Below are 17,996 nucleotides of genomic sequence, written 5' to 3'. Positions count from 1 at the left end.
ACCCAACCGCGGCCCGGCGCGGCAGGGACTACAAGTCCCAGAATTCCGCGAGCCTGCCTTTCCCTTCACACCGGCTCCAGGAGCCAGACCCTAAAGGAAACCCCTCAAGCGCCCTCCCGGTGCTTCGGGCCGAGGTCGCTTCCCCGCACGCGCGGTGCTGTGCCTCCGAAGCGGCCCTTCGTACAGGGCTGCGGGTCCTGACGCATCAGCCTCCACACCTGATGGCCAGAAATTAAGACAACTGCGTCACATACTGCCAAACCTACAGAGCGCCGGGGACCCCGACACCCCCTTATGCTAGTCCCCTCACCCCGCCTCCAGGACCCCACCGGGCCGGGTCAGCTTGCAGATGGCGGCCCTGCCCCACCTCCTGGTCCTGCAACCCCGGCCCGCGCTGACCTCGGTCCCTGCTGCTCGCCCAGCGCGGCGGCCACGGCCAGCCTTGGGACACCTCCCGGGTACCCGGCCCCGCCCCCTCCCCTCCGCGCACCCCGAGGCTCAGGGCGGTCCCCTCCTAGGCAGGACCTGGCCCCTCCCGGGAGGAAGCACCTCCCCCAATGCACAGTCCAACGCCCCCCACTCCGCCCCGAAAGCACCTAACCCGGAATGACAGCCCTCCTAGTCCCCGCTACCCCCACCACCACCACCTCCTCTTCCTCCAAACTCACTCCACACACCACCCCGCCCCCTATTCCAGCCCCTAAGCTGCATCACAGCCCTATCCGCCATCCTCTTCTCCAGGGACCCCACCGTCCCAACACCTGCCCCCCAACCAAGCCTTCTCGCCACCCCGTCCGCCGGCCCGCATACGGGACTCCTCAACTATCCCATCCCACCGCGGTGCCTCCCACTCCGTGCCCCCTCCCACCCCCCCACCCCCCCACCCCCCCACCCCCGTTACATCAGCTTGCAGCCCTTCACCGGCCTGGCCGCGGCCCCCGCTCCCCACCCATTGTTCCCGCCCCCGCCCCCAGCCCTCCTTCCCATTGTCCCCGCCCCCGCTCCCCTCGCACTCCCCCCGCCAACCCCCCCCCCCCCCGCTTCCCCGGCCGACCGCGCCGCTCCAGCCCTGCAAGCCTCACCCTGCACCCAGACCATAGGCCCGCTCCCTGCCCGCCCGTGCCACCCCCGGCCCCAGCTGCCAGCGCCCGCCGCCGTCTCCACCTTCCATGCACCACAGACTCTCGGCCCCTCGGCCTTCAGAACAGGTCCCCCCCCTTCCCCCACCGCGGAAAGCCAGCCAATCCCCACCCCCTCCCCGCCGTCCCTGCCCCCGCCCCAGCCGCCCGCGGCGTCACGGCCCTCGGGCTCCAGGAGGGGATCAGCCCCGCTCCCGGGCCAGGGACTCCAGCGCGATCGGGACCCGAGAAGCGGAGAGGAGAGCACGGGAACGGACGGGGGCTGCGGGCCCGCATCCAGCCCGCTGGCTCTGCGCTACTCACTGACAGCTGCAGCATCCGAGTGCATTTTCGGGCAGCTCACACCCGCTCGCCGCCCGGGCTCCCGCGCTCCACTCGCGGTCCCCCCACCGACTCTCCAAACCTTAGCTCGCAGCAGAGGACCGGCGGCTGCCACTCCGGCCCGCCCATCCCGCCCTCCTCATTGGCTGGACCCCAACCGGGGGACCGCCCCCTCTTCGGCTCTCATTTGACCGAAGGAGGGCTGGTTGCGCCCGCCCGGAGCTGGCAAGGAGGCCCCGCCCCCTAGCCTGCAACGCGATTGGCCCCGGCGCCTCGCCTCCGACCGCCCCTTGGCGGAGGCCACTCTTTGGAGCCGCGCCGTTGGACCCAGCGGCTGTCAGTCATCCCGGGGGTCCGAAAGCGCGTGGAGGGGCGAGGCTGGGGAATTGGCCCACCTTGACCCTGAAGCCCCGCCCAGTGGCGGGCGGATCCTTGGAGCGGGAGACCAACCGAGAACCCGGTTAAGAGTCCGAAACAAAGCAGGCGGAGTGACCTGAAACCACGCTCGGGACCACGGGGACCTGTCCTCCCTCGGAGATCCGCCAGATCCTGCTACTGCCCGCGTCCGGCTCGCGACAGTTCTCACCAATCGTTATCCATTGCAGAAAATTAGAAAGAAAAAAAAAAAAATCTCCGCTTCTTCATTTCGAACTCAACCCTCCTTTTACCCCACCAGCCTTCTGTCCCCAACTTTGGGAATCAGCTTCTTTTTTAGTCACGCGTTGCTTGCGCCAAAGGTTTCGCATGCTGCAGACATTGTCCGTCAGACACCTCTGCGGTCCCCAGACAGCGAGGAAAAAAAAAACAAAAAACAGTACCACATTAGGCTCTGGGGTCAGCCTGGCACCCGGGCAAGCCTTGTCCCCAGACTGTTAGTCTAAGAAACCTAAGTCCATCCTAGCCGGACAGTGAACCGCTGTTGTTTGACAGAAGGAAGCGTTAATGGGGTTCTGATCCTTAAGAGTCCTAAATCAAAATTCTGCATTTTTTTTAAAGTTCCTCTCTGCGTTTTTCAGTACTTGAAAATCAGTTCTTCTCAATCACTATGGTAATGTAATAACGCTTAGAGATGTTCACGGAGGGCCGCCCCGCCCCCATCCCAAACACACACTCCACTTCCGCACCTCCTATAGCCCTTGCCTCAACCACAGCCTGGACGTTCTGTAGATCCAGCCACAGAGACTGGATGACACGACCAAAGATAACAAAGGGGACAGACGTTAGGATTCGGAATTCTGCAGCCTAGGCTTTTGAGTTGCAGAGTTCTGAAATCAGGACAAACCTTACAAGAGCAAGTTAGCTGAGAGTCCTTGTCATCCACGTCACTCTAGTTGTGATATGCTCCACCTCATCATCCCCAATGTCTTTGTAAAAAATTGCATCCCTATAATTTTATCTCTCACATTTATCACTCAATTGCAGATTCACTTCATCGAATTGCAGAACAACTTCAGAACTGTACCTGAAGACATGAATCCTTCATAGAGCATCCTTTTGGATGCCATTAACAGGACAGCCTTATAGACAAAGGAAGGTATCTGGGGACCCCTAGGTAAGGGGCTCGGGTAATAAAAAAGTGCTTTCTCTGAGCAAGCCAAATGTTCCTATGTTATGTTATTCCATTTTTGATTTCAGCCTAATCTAGAAAACCAAGAATTACAGTTTACTCATGTTTCTGAGGTTTTGTGTGTATAATTGTGTGTGTTTGAGTTTTGTTTCTCATATTGTTTTGCACAGAAAAGGGCTTGCTTCTTGATACTTCCAAGTTATAATAAGCCCGTGATTTATATTAGCTATTAATTTGCCATATTGATTTATCTGCAGCAAGCTTTATTGTTGTGTGATCATTAAGTCTAAAAGACCTTCCAGTCTCCTTTCTCCCTCACACTCAGCACTTCCTTGACTCATACATACTATCCAGAAAGAAAAAAAATGTATAGAATTCGCAGCCTTTGCTGCTTTTCAGCTTACATTCCAGTAGTGTCAGTCTGATTATTTTCAAGTAAAATGCAGATCTAATTTACCCAGATGACGGTAGTGGGTCAGCTAGAGCCTGAGAACTGAGAGGCAACACTCTTTCTTCGTCAGCTGAGCTTCACTACTCCGTAAGTCTCATGAATAATAAAACGACTACATGATGCTCTGTGAATATGCCCCAGACATTTCAACCGTCCACCAAATCATAAATCACCACAGTCAGGGAAGTTGTTATAGTTACGTTTTCAGTTCTCCAGTGACTTCCAATGGTGGACACTGTCTCACTGTTCTTATGAGTAAACTGGATGATGACGAATGGGGAATTTTATATCTGAAAGGAACTGTGGTGATTACCAAATCCAACTTCCTCGTTATAAGAATATGAGGCTGGCTAGTGGAAACTCACGAACTGTGGACCAATAGCTGTGGAGCCCTCATGGGACTGGACTAGGCCCTCTGGATAGGCAAGACAGTTGTTGGGGGGGGGGGGCGCGGGCCTCCAGGCAGTGGGATTGAGATCCATCCCTGGTTTATGAGCAGACTTTTTGGAGCCCAGTGCCTATGGTGGGACACCTTGTGCAGTCTTGGTGCAAGGAGAGGGATTTGGACCTGCCTCAGCTGAATGTAGCAGGCTCTGCTGACTGACTCCCCATGGGAGACCTTACCTTGGAGGAAGTGAGAATGGGGGTTTTGGGGGAAGAAGGCTGGGGGTGGGGAGGAAGGAGGAGAGGGGGATCTGTGGTTGGTATGTAAAATGAATAGAAAATTTCTTAATAATACAATGTTTTTTTAAAAAAATGAATATGAGACTGGAAATTGAAAGGGGTTAAATATCTAATTCAAGTCATCAGGCTGGACAAGAACAAAGCAGTTTAAAAACACAAGTTTCCAGCTCCTTGTCTACATCTCCCCATCACCACACTGGTCCAAGGAGAACACCTCAGATTCCCAAGAGGATGCTCTCCCTTCCTACTTGAAAGTTTGCAGGCTAATACAAATTCTATTCTTCATAGTTGGAATATGGCCTTCTCGTGATATCCAGTGGGGAATCTCTCAATGTATTATATGTTATTTTAATTTTTCCTCATTCAGTAACATTCCCAAATAACAAGGTCCCTGTAGAGATGTTTACTGAAATACTATCTTTTCAATTCAGATCCCAGGGGAAAATAATTGAGTGTCTTGGGACTGGGATAGGCAGGTTTGGGGGTGCAGCATGTCACTTCATTGCCCTTGGTTACCGATTTAAAACACTAAGTAAAATACGGACAAGTTACTGAGCGCTTAATCAGTAATTCCCTATTTTGTTAGGAAATACAGTATTTATTTCCATAACATACATTTTGAACTTAAGCCCAGATGAGACTTTGACATGGAAGTCTAGTGAAAGAAATCACAAGTTTTTGGCTTTAATATCACAAATCCCAGTAAATATGCTTGTCCCCCCGTGTGTGCTAGGTTTGGGATATGGAATGGAAAAACTGCAGAGCCCTAGAGACTGGAATGGAATTGGACCTGCTTTCATTAGTAGATAAATGTGTCCCTGGTAAGGTTTGGAGTAAGAAAGGAAACATAGTACGGAGGAATTAATGTAACCTTTGATTTCAGAGAAAGTATGTGGAACTCCTCAAGCTATCAAAAGTCAGGCTAAGTGAGTATTCAGGATGTGGAAATGAAAATGAATAAAAATTTAGATGTATTCACAGAGAACAGGATAGTTAATTTCCTCAAAGTCATAAACAGGTAACTCACGGAATTGATGTTAGTGGAATGCAAGCTTAAAATACACTTTAATGATGCTTCCATTTTCTTAGGAGCCACCATTCTATCTATAATATATCCTCAAAATGGGAAGCTGGAGAGGTGGCTCAGTGGTTAAGAGAGAGTATTGCTTTTGCAAAGAACTGGAGTTCAGTGCCTAGCACCCATGTCAGGCAGGTCATAGCAGCCTCTTAACTCAGGTCTGGGGACCCTCTGCCTGACCCTACATTCACATGAATACACACAGGCACACACACACAGAATAGAAATAAAAGATAAGTCTTTATGACATGTTTCCCAAAGATTTTTTTTTTTTAATTAACACACAGAATTGTTAGGACCCTTCTTGAATCAGCTCCTCACTAGACATTTTAGCCTAGGGATCACTTTTGTCATTTTCTCAAAATAGTGAAAATAATAGGCTCTATAATTGGTTATAATACTTGGCATGGCATGGTTCAATCTTGTAATAATGGTGAACACTTTAGACTCTGGATTCTGGAACACGTCCAGTGGACGTCCCCTAAGCAATGGTGAGGTTGTTGATATGGCTGGAGCACCATTCTGTCACATGCTGATTCTCACACCACCTCTTTCTTTTCCCATAAGCTAGTCCCTCTCTGGATAGTCACTATATTTAATTACTTGCTGTGGTGGTTAGGTTTTGCCAATGTGACACACACTAGAATTACTTGGGGAATGGAGAACATCTTTGAGGGATTGTCCCTATCAGATTGGCCTGTGGGCATGTCTGCAGGACATCTTCTTGATGATCAATGAAGCAGAACCCAGCCCACTGTGGGTGAGGCCATCCCTGGGTCCATATTTTTGGGTTGTATAAGAAAGCAAGCTAACCATGCAGAGCAAGCCAGTGATCAGCATGACTCCAAGATACCTGCTTCAGAGCCTGCCTTGAGTCCCTGCCTTGAGTTCCTGCTTTGGCTTTCCTCGATGATGGACTGAAATCTGGAAGCCAAATAAACCCTTTTCTCCCCAAGTTGATTTTGGTCAGTGCTTTGTGACAGCAACAGAAACTTAACCTGGATGCTTGCATTCTTTCTTCTCTAGCTTCTGAAATCTACAGCAAAGGTAGAGACAGGGGATGCAAGAGCACGCTCACAGGAACAAGTCGCCAATGCAGCCTACTGTGACACAAAATGCAAACATTGCCTAACAAAGAAAGAGTGGTGTTCATGTTGGGAATTCACACAGACAGCAGTCCTGTGAGTACAGAAAGTTGATATCCAAAAAATAAGCCAATTGTAGTACGTTCTAGAAGATTTTCTATGAATAGAGACTCATACTGTGTTCCCATAATTACTCAATTTCTCTTCTTTGTACTTTGAAGTAATTATTCTTCCCTGAGAGGCACAGTTACTAACATAACTTGGTGTGTGTGTGTGTGTGTGTGTGTGTGTGTGTGTATGTGTGTGTGTGTGTGTAAAAGCATGCACTTGAGTGCACATGTGTAGAGACGAGCAAGTGATATCAAATGCCTTCCTCAAGCGTTCTCCACAATATTTTTTTTGAGACAGGATCTCTCACTGAACCTGTTGGTAACCTAGAATGGCTAACTAGCAAGCCACAGGGACTCACCTGACTCCACCTTCCCAATGCTAAGATTACAGGCACACACTAAAGCACCTAGCTTTTTACCGGACTCCTGTATCCTTAGCATGCACTTCACAACCAAAGCACCTTCCCAGTCCTGCTGAAGACCCCTTTCATCTCGTTCACATGAGCCAAGCTGAATTAGGACAGATCCTAACATTTACAACCACCAACTGATCACATTAAACTTAACTGAGAGCCAAATATGATGATAGTCAGAATGCTGAGGCAGGAGGATGACAAGGTCAAGGCCAGCCTAGGCTACATAGCAAGGGCTTGTCTGAAAGAAAAATCAATAAGCCAGTTTGGCTGGGTTTCAGTTCCTTCATCTATAAGTCAGGAATAATTTCATCAGTGGGTAATTAGGGGTAGCAGGGTCAAGTGTACAGAATCACTTCTAGGACTAGGAGAATGAAGCAAGAAGGAACATCTGAGCTCCCGCTGTTTGGGACCTCTATGTTTCCCGGTGACCTGAAAGTATGCCTATAAGGTATCATCAGCTACTTCCCAGCTCAGGGATAATTTCAACTCAAAATGATTCTTTCTAGATGAAGTAGTCATCTCCAATGACACTAAACATCCATGTTCCATTTTGGTTTCATTCAGCAATGAATTTGTTTTGCCTATAGTAGCGATAAAGGAATTTTCATTTATTCTTTAAAAAATATTTCTAGCCGGGCAGTGGTGGCGCATGCCTTTAATCCCAGCACTCGGGAGGCAGAGGCAGAGGCAGGTGGATCTTTGTGAGTTCGAAGCCAGCCTGGTCTACAGAGCGAGATCCAGGAAAGGTGCAAAGCTACACAGAGAAACCCTGTCTCGAAAAACCAAAATATATATATACTTCTAACTTCCTTCCAAGATTTCTTGTCACACAGCTATCAGGTCGCATTCATAGACCTTTTAACTAACCGGTTTTTTCTAGAGCAAATATGGGATGCTAAAGCTGGCTGTTTCCTTTCTACCCAGGGCCTTTCACTTTGTGGGGATTACACCTGCCTAGGGAATTAACAGGGTTTGAATAAAAATGTATTCATTCCTTACCACACAGTCTCTGAAGTGGATTTTCTCTCCTTATTCCACACTGAGCTAATCAAGTCCTAATGATGTTGCATTTAATTCAATCTCAGAAGGAATAATTTTCCAATTCAGTCTAAACAATGCCTGACCTTTGTGGTGACTTCCCTGAATCTAGCATTTCTTCAATTACTGCAGCTAGCAGGAGATGGACAGAAAGAATAACCATTTTCCTTGGACAATGGCTTCTGTGTGTTGTCGGGCTCTTCATCTTTCTGCCTCCTCCAGCCCGCTTTCATGAATACAATGTCTTTTTAACATCCCTTTCAGGGCGGTACAGGAGACCCCATCCATCTCCAGATCTCAGTGGCTGCACGGCAGCCGAGCATCTCATTATGGCAGAGTGAAGCATTCTGGGAGAGTGGATGGAGAAGGCAGACTGCAGTAGGAAAGGGGAGAAGGGGGAGAGGACAGCAGGAGCTGTGGAAAATATATGCCCACTTTCTTGGCGATACTACACTATGGGGGTAAGAAGTTCCTGTTCTAGAAAGCCCTAGCATGCAGGATGCCCAAACCCCTGACTCAGCAGATTCCAGCCTCACCTACAGCCAGGTTGAAGCTGCCTTGGTGTCTTAGCACCTCCAACCACACACTCCCCCATGACAGATGCTACCTACAAACCACCATGGGGGCCATGTTCTGGGAGGAAAGCAGATTATCATGTACACACTCAAGAACAATCAGTGGTTCCAAACTTGGAATAGAACACACAAACATCCATGTGCTCATGTACAACAGAACTCACATTTATCTCCCTAAAAGCTATTTTCTTCAACTAACACAGATATTTACCTGCTACTTTCTTTTCCTGCCTTAGCCAAGATAGGTCAGGGCAATGTCCTTAGCATTTGGGGGGCTCAGACCCTTTTCAAAGTCACTAGTAATTCTCTAGCAACGGTCTGAAACCTAGCCATAATCGGCCCCATCACCCTCCTCCATGAAGAATGCCTCGATTAAGCAAGGCCTAGTGGTGCACACTTTCAACCCCAGCACTTGAGATGCAGGGGTGAGTGGATCTCCTTGAGTTCAAGGCCAGCTTGGTGTGCATAATGAATTCCAGGACAGCCAGAGAGCTACATAGTGAGAAGAAAAAGAATGAATGCCTAGATTAGCCATTTTTCCCGGGCTGACAGGTATTGCCTTCTTGAAGTCCAGGGGCTTCGGGCAACAGTTAGTGGCTCTCTGTAATTTTGTCAGGGTGGGGTTAGTTCCCTTCTGTTAGCTTTCCTCCTAAGCACTGCTGACACTTTGAGCTCCAATAACGAGAATTTTGTTAGGGAGTTAGTAGGTAAAGGCAGCAGATTGAGGACTGGGGACCAAGGCTGGGGGGGGGGGACCAAGGCTGGGGACAAGGCTGGGGGGCAAGATGGAGGCAAGGCTGGGGAGTTCTCGCCAGCACCTTCCATGTGAAGATCCTGGGTACCGGACAAGAGGAGACTTGCTCTTTGGGACAGAAATGCCAAGAATAGACTTCATCTCATTCCAGATTTTTCTTCCAACTCCAGCTTGGGCCCCAGCCAGTGTTCCTTTTTCTGAGGCCACCTTACCCAGGCTCTGTGCCCTCCATCTACAATCCTCTTTGCTTTCTCGGTCATCTGAAGGCTTCTTTTCCTCGGCCCACTGGCTTGGGGACCCCAGATCCACCTACTCCTTGCCCCTCCCCCCAAAGAGAGTAAGTAGCACAAGGGCTCTCGGGGGGCCTGTCCCTGTCCTGCAGTTACAGCCAATCACCCTGAGTCCGGCCCATGTTGTCGTCTGCATCCCTCCAGACTCGTCCCTTTTTCTGGCTCCGAAGCTCCTACCACCACAACCTCCAGCTATCTACATTCCATAACTTCGGCCTCGCAAAGCCTTCCAAGATACCACAGATAACAGATTTCAGAACAGCAACACTACTAAACAACTCACTGCTCACTTGGTGCCAGGTACTGTTCCCAACCCCAAGTTAACTCATTCACCCCCACAAACAATCCTGAGAAGTTAAGCACTTTTGTATAAAACCATTTCACGGGGGAGGAGACTAAAACCCAGGGAGGTAAAGTGACTTGCCCGAAGTCACACAGCTCCTTTGGGTGGTGCTGGGGGAAATCAAACCCAGCAGGCCTGTCTCTGATCTTCTTTATTCATCGCTATTGCGCTATTATTTCTCTCCACAATATTTTAGGTAGGACTCCTGTTCATCCTTAAACCATACTCGGAGCCCTTGAACATGGATGGGTCTGAGTCTGTTCTTCTAGACCTAGCAGACAGGCATACTGAGCACAGTCCTTGGGGGGGAAGACCTGTTCTCCATCACCATGAAGTGTTGACAAGAACCACAGATCTCCGGTGCAGGACAGCGCCCTTTCCTCCCTTCCTTGTTAAGCAGCTGAGCAGATCTAAAGCAGCACCATTGTCTCAGGAGGGCCATGGGCAGACCTCTGCCCCTATCCTCCTACCGCCCCACCCCTTTCGGTCTTTCCTAGCTTCCTTTCCAGGTATCTGGCAAATGGCTTGCCCAACATGACCCGCATTGCTGACCACCCTCAGTGGGTGAAGGCAAGCCTCAGGGTTCCCTATCTGTGTTGAAGAAGATTACAATGAACTTGAAAGACAGCCCTGAGGGAAGTCACAGCGGAGGAGCCTGGAGGATTGGAACATGAACCGACAAGATCCAAGACAATCCAACCTTACGATCCTAGGAAGATGTTGGGGTTGATTACAGGGGCAGGGACCCTCTTACAGCTTACAAGATAGAGATTTACTTCCTGTCCGCTGCCCTAGTCTCCCTGCTATCCTTTGAATCTGGAACGCCTCCCTCCCCCAAAAGTCCATGATTTAAAGGCTAACTCCTTAGCCAGGCACAAAGCTTGGGTCATGGGGGACTGGCGTGGCCTTGAAAGGGGCTGTGGGACACCAATCCCTCCTTTGCCTATTTTGTTCCCCGAAATGTGAGTGTTTGCGGCTAGCCAGGAGCTCCTGTCATGGGGTACTGCCTCACCACAGGTCCAAAACAACAGCCAACCAATCACAGACCAGAACCGGTCCACCAGGAGCCAAAACAAAACCAACAAAAAAATCTTGACTCTTCATTATCTCTGGTATTTCGCTTCCAATTAGAAGGCTTCCTCACACAGGCCCTGGGTTCGGGCTATTTTAGCGCCATCAAACTCTACTCCCAGAAACGTACAGACAGACCTAAAGGGAGCCAATGATTGAGCACCAAAGGGGCAATTGATGGATGTTCTGACCGACTTGCTCCCATCAAAACTTACCTTTCCAATGTCTCATTTCCTCAGACCCTTGTGGACGACAGGCGTGCTGTTCTTGGGTAAACTGAGTTGAGGGAAAACAGAGATCAGGGAAGAAATCAGTGGGGGGAGACCCCAGCCTACTTCCTCCAGCACCGCCCCCTCCACACACACCCTTTTAGTCCTTTTCTCCCGGCTCTCACCTCCATCAAGTCCCCCTTGGCCCAGGCCACCCACTGTCATGACAGGTCGCCTCTAACACCGGAACAGAATTTTTCCTCAGAACAGAACCAGGACAAAGGGGATGGAATGAGGGGGGCTGAGCTATGTTGGAGGTGAGCTCAAAGAGCTCCCCCCACCACCTGCGTATGGAAAGGAGGACCCAGAAGCTTCCAGCGCCGCCTGCAGCGGCCTAGCTGTTGGGCATATTTGTTGAGGCAGAGCTGTTGAGCTGAAGGGGCCGAGCTGTTGGGGACACCAACAGCTGCTGTTTAGCACACCCCGTCTTTTACTCGGAAGGACACCCCTCTTCTTGGCAGGAACTGCAGCGCCCCAACATTTACCATGAGGCGGCCAGACAAGAAGCCCCACCCCTACTCCAGGAAGCATGTGACCTGAGCTGGGCCAATCAACTTCCTTCCCTGGAATTTTAAACACAAGGGAAAGCCTGGGTGGGCTCTGTAGGCTCACAGCAGCCAGCCAGCAGAACTACTACAGCCTTAGGGAAAGGCCAACCTTCTCTGAGTGCTGGGGTTAAAGGTGTGAGCCACCATGTCTGGCAAATTCTTCTTCTTCTTTTTTTTTAATCTGGACATTTGGTCTAGAAAAGCAATTATGAATCTCCTCTTTTTTTTGTTAACGTATGCATTCCAAACAGGTTCCCATGAGCAACTTGTTCCCTGGTTTTACTAGGATTAAGAAGGAGGTCATTACATCTATAGGTTTTCATACATTCATGGCTGGCCCTAGCCAGTTCGTCCACCAGAATATGCAGCTATATGATCAGAATACATTGTACACGTGTATGAAATTCTCAAAGAATAGATGGATACCGTCAAATTTAACGAAGAATATCAGAATGCAATAGGGTGAGATTGTTGGTAGAATAAGGATGATTGTAAATCTATCTAAAATAATTAGAAAGACTCACAGAATGAAAGTATTTACAGATCATATCTGACGAAGGCCTGGCATCCAGACTATGTAAAGAACTCTCACACCAGATGTGGTCCAAAATGTGTAATCAGGCTACTGGGTAGGCGGAGGCAGGAGGAACACAAGTTCAAGGCCAGCCTGGACAACTTAGTGAGATCCTACCTCAAAATTAAAAGGAGAGAGAGAGAGAGAATGTACTCTGCTTCAATCCCCAGTAAAACACATACATACACACACACACACACACACACACATACACCACAACTTTTACAATATAACCACAACAAAAAAACACCTACAAATTTTAAAATGGACAAAAGTCTCAAATAAATATTTCCCCAAATAACAAATTATCCACAAGCAAATAAAATACTGGCCGTTAGCTTTTAGGTAGAGGTAAATCAGAACCACAAGGGACTACACACTCCTGTGAGGATGGCCTTAGCTAAAAGCTAATAAATAACCATTTTCAGTGATGGTGTGAGGAAATTTAAATCTTTATCTACTTCCAGTTCAACATAAAATGTTTCAACCACTCTGGGAAATAATTTAGCAATTCCTTTAAAAAAAAAATTATACACAGACTTGTCATCTGACCCATCAACTCTTGTCTGAGGTATATCCAAAAGAATTGAAAAAAAAATACTCAACAAGTACCTGCACACAAACAATGCACAGTTCAAAATAGCCAAAAAGTCCCAAATATAAATTAAAAATAAATTGAATATATATATATATATATATATATATATATATATATATATATATTTTAAGGTCTATCCATAAGCAGAATATCACCAGCATGAAAGGGAATGATTTGTGCATGGATCCATACTGGGCTGGGGCAAACCTCTGAAACACCAATAAGCCGGACAGACAAGGTCATGGTCTGATTGACCTCTCAGGAGATATTCAAAACAGGAATCCTACCGAGGCAGCAGTGGCTGGCAGGAACTGCAGTACTGGAAGTACTGGAAGGAACTGCTTAGAGGGAAGGTTTTCATCGAGGTGTTGAAATCTTTTTGAGCTAGAAATTGGTGGTAATTGCACAATCTCGGGGAACACCTAATGTTTGTTTTAAAACAGATAGTTTAGTGCTATGGGAATTTCACCTCAATAAAAATACTTAATAAAGCAGTCCAATTTAGGCATGCACATATGGGCAAAAATAACATACAGCATTCACTGTGACCAGACACTGTGGTGGTATTGTGTTCCCTGAAATATTGTGCACCCTAATAAACTTATCTGGGGTCAGAGAACAGAGCAGCCACAACATTAAACATAGAGGATAGGCAGTGGTAGCACACGCCTTCAATCCTAGCATTCCAGAGGCAGAGATCTACCTGGATCTCTGTGTGTTCAAGGATACAGCCAAGCATGGTGACTCATGCCTTTAATCCCACAAAGTGAGCCTTTAATCCCAGGAAGTGATGGCAGAAAACAGAAAGGTATATAAGGCGTGAGGACCAGGAACTAGGCTGGTTAAGCTTTTAGGCTTTTGAGCAGCACAGTTCAGCTGAGATTCATTCTGGATGAGGACTCAGAGGCTTCCAGTCTGAGGAAACAGGATCAGCTGAGGAATTGTCAAGGTGAGGTGGCTGTGGCTTGTTCTGCTTCTCTGATCTTCCAGCATTCACCCCAATACCTGGCCATGGGTTTGATTTTATTAATAAGACCTTTTAAGATTCCTGCTACAAGACACTGCAATCACAAGTGTCTTCCTGTGACAATATTGCTTCAATTCCTCCTTCCCTTAATTCTCACCTTTTCCCTCACACACTCACTGCTGTGCTCTGTGTGCAGGTGCATGGGTTGTTAAGTGGTCATGCATTCTGAGACACATAGTTCATCTGCTTTCTTCTTCATCAGCCAGCTTGATGTAAAGGAGATGCCACTATTAGATTACCTGGGGTCATTTACCAATCCTGTCTCTCCAAGTGTTATAAGACAGCTCTTGAGGTCTTATCTTTTTCCTCATATTAACCCTGAAAGTCTTGGGAGGGGGGTGTTTGACACAGGGTTTCTTAGTGTAGCTCTGTCTGGAACTCATTCTGTAGACCAGGCTGGCCTCGAACTTAGAGATCTACCTGCCTCTGCCTCCTGAGTGCTGAGATTAAAAGTGCGTGCCACCACCACCCAGCAATATTGGAAGTCCATTCTGCACCTCACCATACAACTCTACTAGTATTCCTCAACAGTGAAATCCCTGGACCACCTGCCCCTAACCCAGACTTATCAAAACAAACTGTATGGGGGTAGCCTTAGGAATCTGTATTTTCAGCAAGCCCCACAGCCATATGCCCGCATGTGAAGGCACGTGAGACTTCTTGTTTCTCTTTAATAACTAACTTACTAACTCAGTCAAATGTCTATCGAGTACCTACACAAACACTGTGCTACATGCTATAATGAGAAGGTAAGTGGAAATGATAATTTGTAAACAAAGTTTGCAAAACAGACAAATCCCATCAGGCCATGGTCGGCAATATGAACTGCCTACACTTACATAATTTTAATAACAGCTCATTCAAACCCATCTATTCTAGGACAAAACCTTCTTGAACTGGAGACGTAGCTCAGCTGGTAGAATGAACGAGAGTGCGTGCCTAGCATGCATGAGGCTTTGGGTTTGATGCATAGAGCCCCATAAACCAGGCATGGTGGTGTACACTTAGAAGGAACAGAAATTCAAGGTCATGGATGAGCTACGTGGGGAAGTTCCAGGCCAGTCTGGCTAAAGATTGTGTACAAAAACCAAACAATGAAACAAAAACATTAGTTTCCTAACATTTTCCTAACACTAATTGTCTATGTGTCGAAAAGCAGAAACATCTCCAGCCATTTTTCAGATTTACAAATCCTGCCGATCTTTGCCCTCAAACTACCCTCTGACTGTCTCTAACCCTTCAAGCCCCACGAGTGCCCCTTTCCTAGCTTCCTCCTTGGGGATGTTAGTAGATCCTGTCAAGGTCAGAGTTCTCCTTAGTAAGAGTTCCACCGAGTCAGCTTGCATAAGCAGCAGGCTTCCCGGTCCCCTTCCTGTGGGACACAGATACAAAACAGCTATTTCCTCCATGAATTATTATTTACCCCACTTGCTATTATTTTGTATTCTGTTACGCCTGATGCTACGCCTCGAATCTAAATGTGTTATTTTTGTGAGTATTTCCCTCTTGAGGCACATCAATCAAGATGCAATCATTGGCTACTTGAGTGTAGGAATAGCTCTTTCAGGCATTCAGGTGCTGAAGCAATAACTCACAAACCCATAATCCTAAGCAACCTGAACTCTCTCTGGATCCTGTGACAAGAAGAGCTGTGATTTCTAAGATGCCTCCAGGGTGTCTGTCTCACAGAGTAGATTTTGCTGCCTTCATCCTGTTCAGGGTTGGAAAGTGTCTTTCCCCTAATGTTATTATTTTTAGTGGGTATGTGTCTGGGTGAGTGTATGGCACATGTGTACAGTGCATGTGGAGGCCAGAGGAGGGCATCAGATCTCCACAGACTGGAGCTACAGGGAGTTGTGGGTCAAGTGATGTAGGTACTTGGAACCAAAGTAGGGTCTTCTGGAAGAGCAGCCAGAGCTTTTACACTGAACCACCATCCCTCCAGGCTCATTTGCTCCTGCTCCTGCTTCTCCACCTTCTTTATTTGCTTCTACCCAAATGTGGAAATTCTGAATCATCCACCACTCATCTTAACTTTATTTCTCTCCTTCACTGGTTTTGTTTCACTTCTACTAACCCCTAGGTAAACGTCTTGGTTTGCTCTTCTAACACATTTATGAAATCTTCGGCTTACATGCTATTTAAAGTAACACTCTTTGAGGCATTTCCCCTTTGTTGAATGAATATGCTGTCCGAAGATCCCCCGAGGCAGGGTGGGCAGGCCCTGATGACTTATTACACCCATGATGTTTATAACACCCTCCACCTCTGCTGTTGATGCCCCCCCAATTCATATGTTGAATTCCTAACTCTCAATATGATGACATAATGAAATGGATTCTCTGAGAGGTGATTATGTCAACTTTTCCTCATGAGTGGATATGTCAAGACAGAAAGGAACAACAGAGTCATGGGACAAGTATCAATCTGTGCTCCAATCGGGATCTTAACTGAGTGTTGTGTTGTCTGGAAATCCACTAGTGATAAATGTGCAAGCATACTAAGAAACTATTTTAGAAACACACATAAACTCAAGGCCATCCCTGTGTTCACATTTATTCTCTCTCCCTCACATTCCAGTTAAGTTTTCAGTGAGAGGCGGTATTAAACAGTAGAGGACCGAGTCAAACCCACTGACAAATCTTATCTACGATTCAGTATGCAGTGAACTGCTGTTCATACTGCGGATGATTATTTTACAGTTCTTTCTGAGTCTTGTCGTTTTGCCAAAGCTAAGTATGTTAGTGAGAAAGTGCCATGGGTCTAGCTTAATGGCAATCATCTTGACTCTTAAGAAGAGGGGAGAAAAAAAAAAAGGTTAAGGTATCTTACACAGAATGAGCTCCAAAGGGGTTATCAGTTCTAAAATGTGCACAGTCGGGGGGCAGAGAAATTCTTTTGTGTGTGTGACCACTTGCAGAGTGCTCGACTCACTTGGAACATTTGATAACAATGAAAAGCTGGAGGCCCGTTTTCTACCGAGAATCAAGATCTCTGGGGGTGATTCTTCTGTGCAGCAAAGGTTAAGAGCACTTTCCTGGGGGTCTTCAGTGAAAAGCTTTGGTCGTACTTGTCCTCATCATACATGAGCTGACCCAGCTGTGTCCAGCTGTGAGGTTGAAGCATTCCCTGCAGAAGTCAGTACCTGTTCTTCAGGGTAACCATCTCTGCAGCGTTGCTGGCTGTCTCTTGCAATGACACGATGTTGGCCTGCCGCAGTTGGCGGCAGCTGGGTTTACTGATATTTCTTGCAGCTTGCACTTTCGACGGGAAATCACATGTGACTTTCAAATACATGTTTAATCCACCTTGTTCACTGCCCTCCCCATCAGCCTGTCACACTGTCCAGGCTTCCGAACAGGTAGTAAATATAGCAGGTAGCCTTTTGCCTTCCATATATCAAATATTCCAATGAGCTTGGGGACTAATTATCTTCCCCAGCAGGCTGAAGAATATAAACCACTGCTACTGTGGGGTCCCCCAGCTACACAGGCAAAGAAGGGTTGATCATCGGCTTTGTGCTCAAGCTCACCACATGCTTTGAGGGGACACCGGCTCACTTAGTTCTCACAATGGCAGTGACTTGGTGACATCTCGCTGTAGGGAGTAGAGGAAGCCCTGAGTGAATGAAGTCCTGGGTGACTGTGTGCTGTTTTTGTGTTCGCTGTCATGTCAAGGGCCCTACCTCCAGAGCCATGAAAAAAAGAGCCAAGTCTTTTTCCTGGGGTGAGACTCAGGGCGATGGCTAAGCCTTCCTCAGAGGTCCAAGTGTAAAAAATGTTCAGCTTTCTCCCCTCCTTATATTTATGACCTGAAGACTGCTCCCTAATAGAGACAACTACTGAGATTAGCTAAACCTGTCCCCTTGATGCAGCTGTATACCATGAGCCTGCCTCCTTGTTTATCTGTATGTAATAACCCTGCCTCCATGTTTATCTGTATGTAATAACCCTGCCTCCATGTTTATCTGTATGTAATAACCCTGCCTCCATGTTTATCTGTATGTAATAACCTGGTCTCCATGTTTATCTGTATTAATAACCCTGCCTCCATATTTA

General features: G+C 47.6%; 1 protein-coding gene across 10 annotated transcripts in view; it reads right to left on the bottom strand.

Moving 5' to 3' along the window:
* The window catches only part of Dcun1d4 (defective in cullin neddylation 1 domain containing 4), a 95,518-nt gene extending 84,275 nt beyond the window's left edge, over positions 1 to 11,243 (bottom strand). For 2 of the 10 annotated variants that reach the window (XM_059275992.1, XM_059275993.1), the window contains exon 1: positions 1,443 to 1,575. In XM_059275992.1, the coding sequence (XP_059131975.1) occupies positions 1,443 to 1,467 (25 nt within the window). In that variant the 5' untranslated portion in view covers positions 1,468 to 1,575. Of the gene's footprint in view, positions 1 to 399; positions 425 to 1,442; positions 1,576 to 1,855; positions 2,264 to 2,584; positions 2,628 to 11,137 lie in introns of those variants that run through there. The other 8 variants (XM_059275991.1, XM_059275997.1, XM_059275994.1 and 5 more) reach the window with 8 other exon arrangements.
* Between the last annotated feature and the right edge of the window lie 6,753 nt (positions 11,244 to 17,996).

Source organism: Peromyscus eremicus, chromosome 10 (genome assembly GCF_949786415.1).
Source record: "Peromyscus eremicus chromosome 10, PerEre_H2_v1, whole genome shotgun sequence".
Classification (NCBI taxonomy): Eukaryota; Metazoa; Chordata; class Mammalia; order Rodentia; family Cricetidae; genus Peromyscus; species Peromyscus eremicus.
The sequence above is the reverse complement of the archived record's forward strand: the minus strand, read 5'-3'. Positions and strand labels throughout refer to the sequence as shown.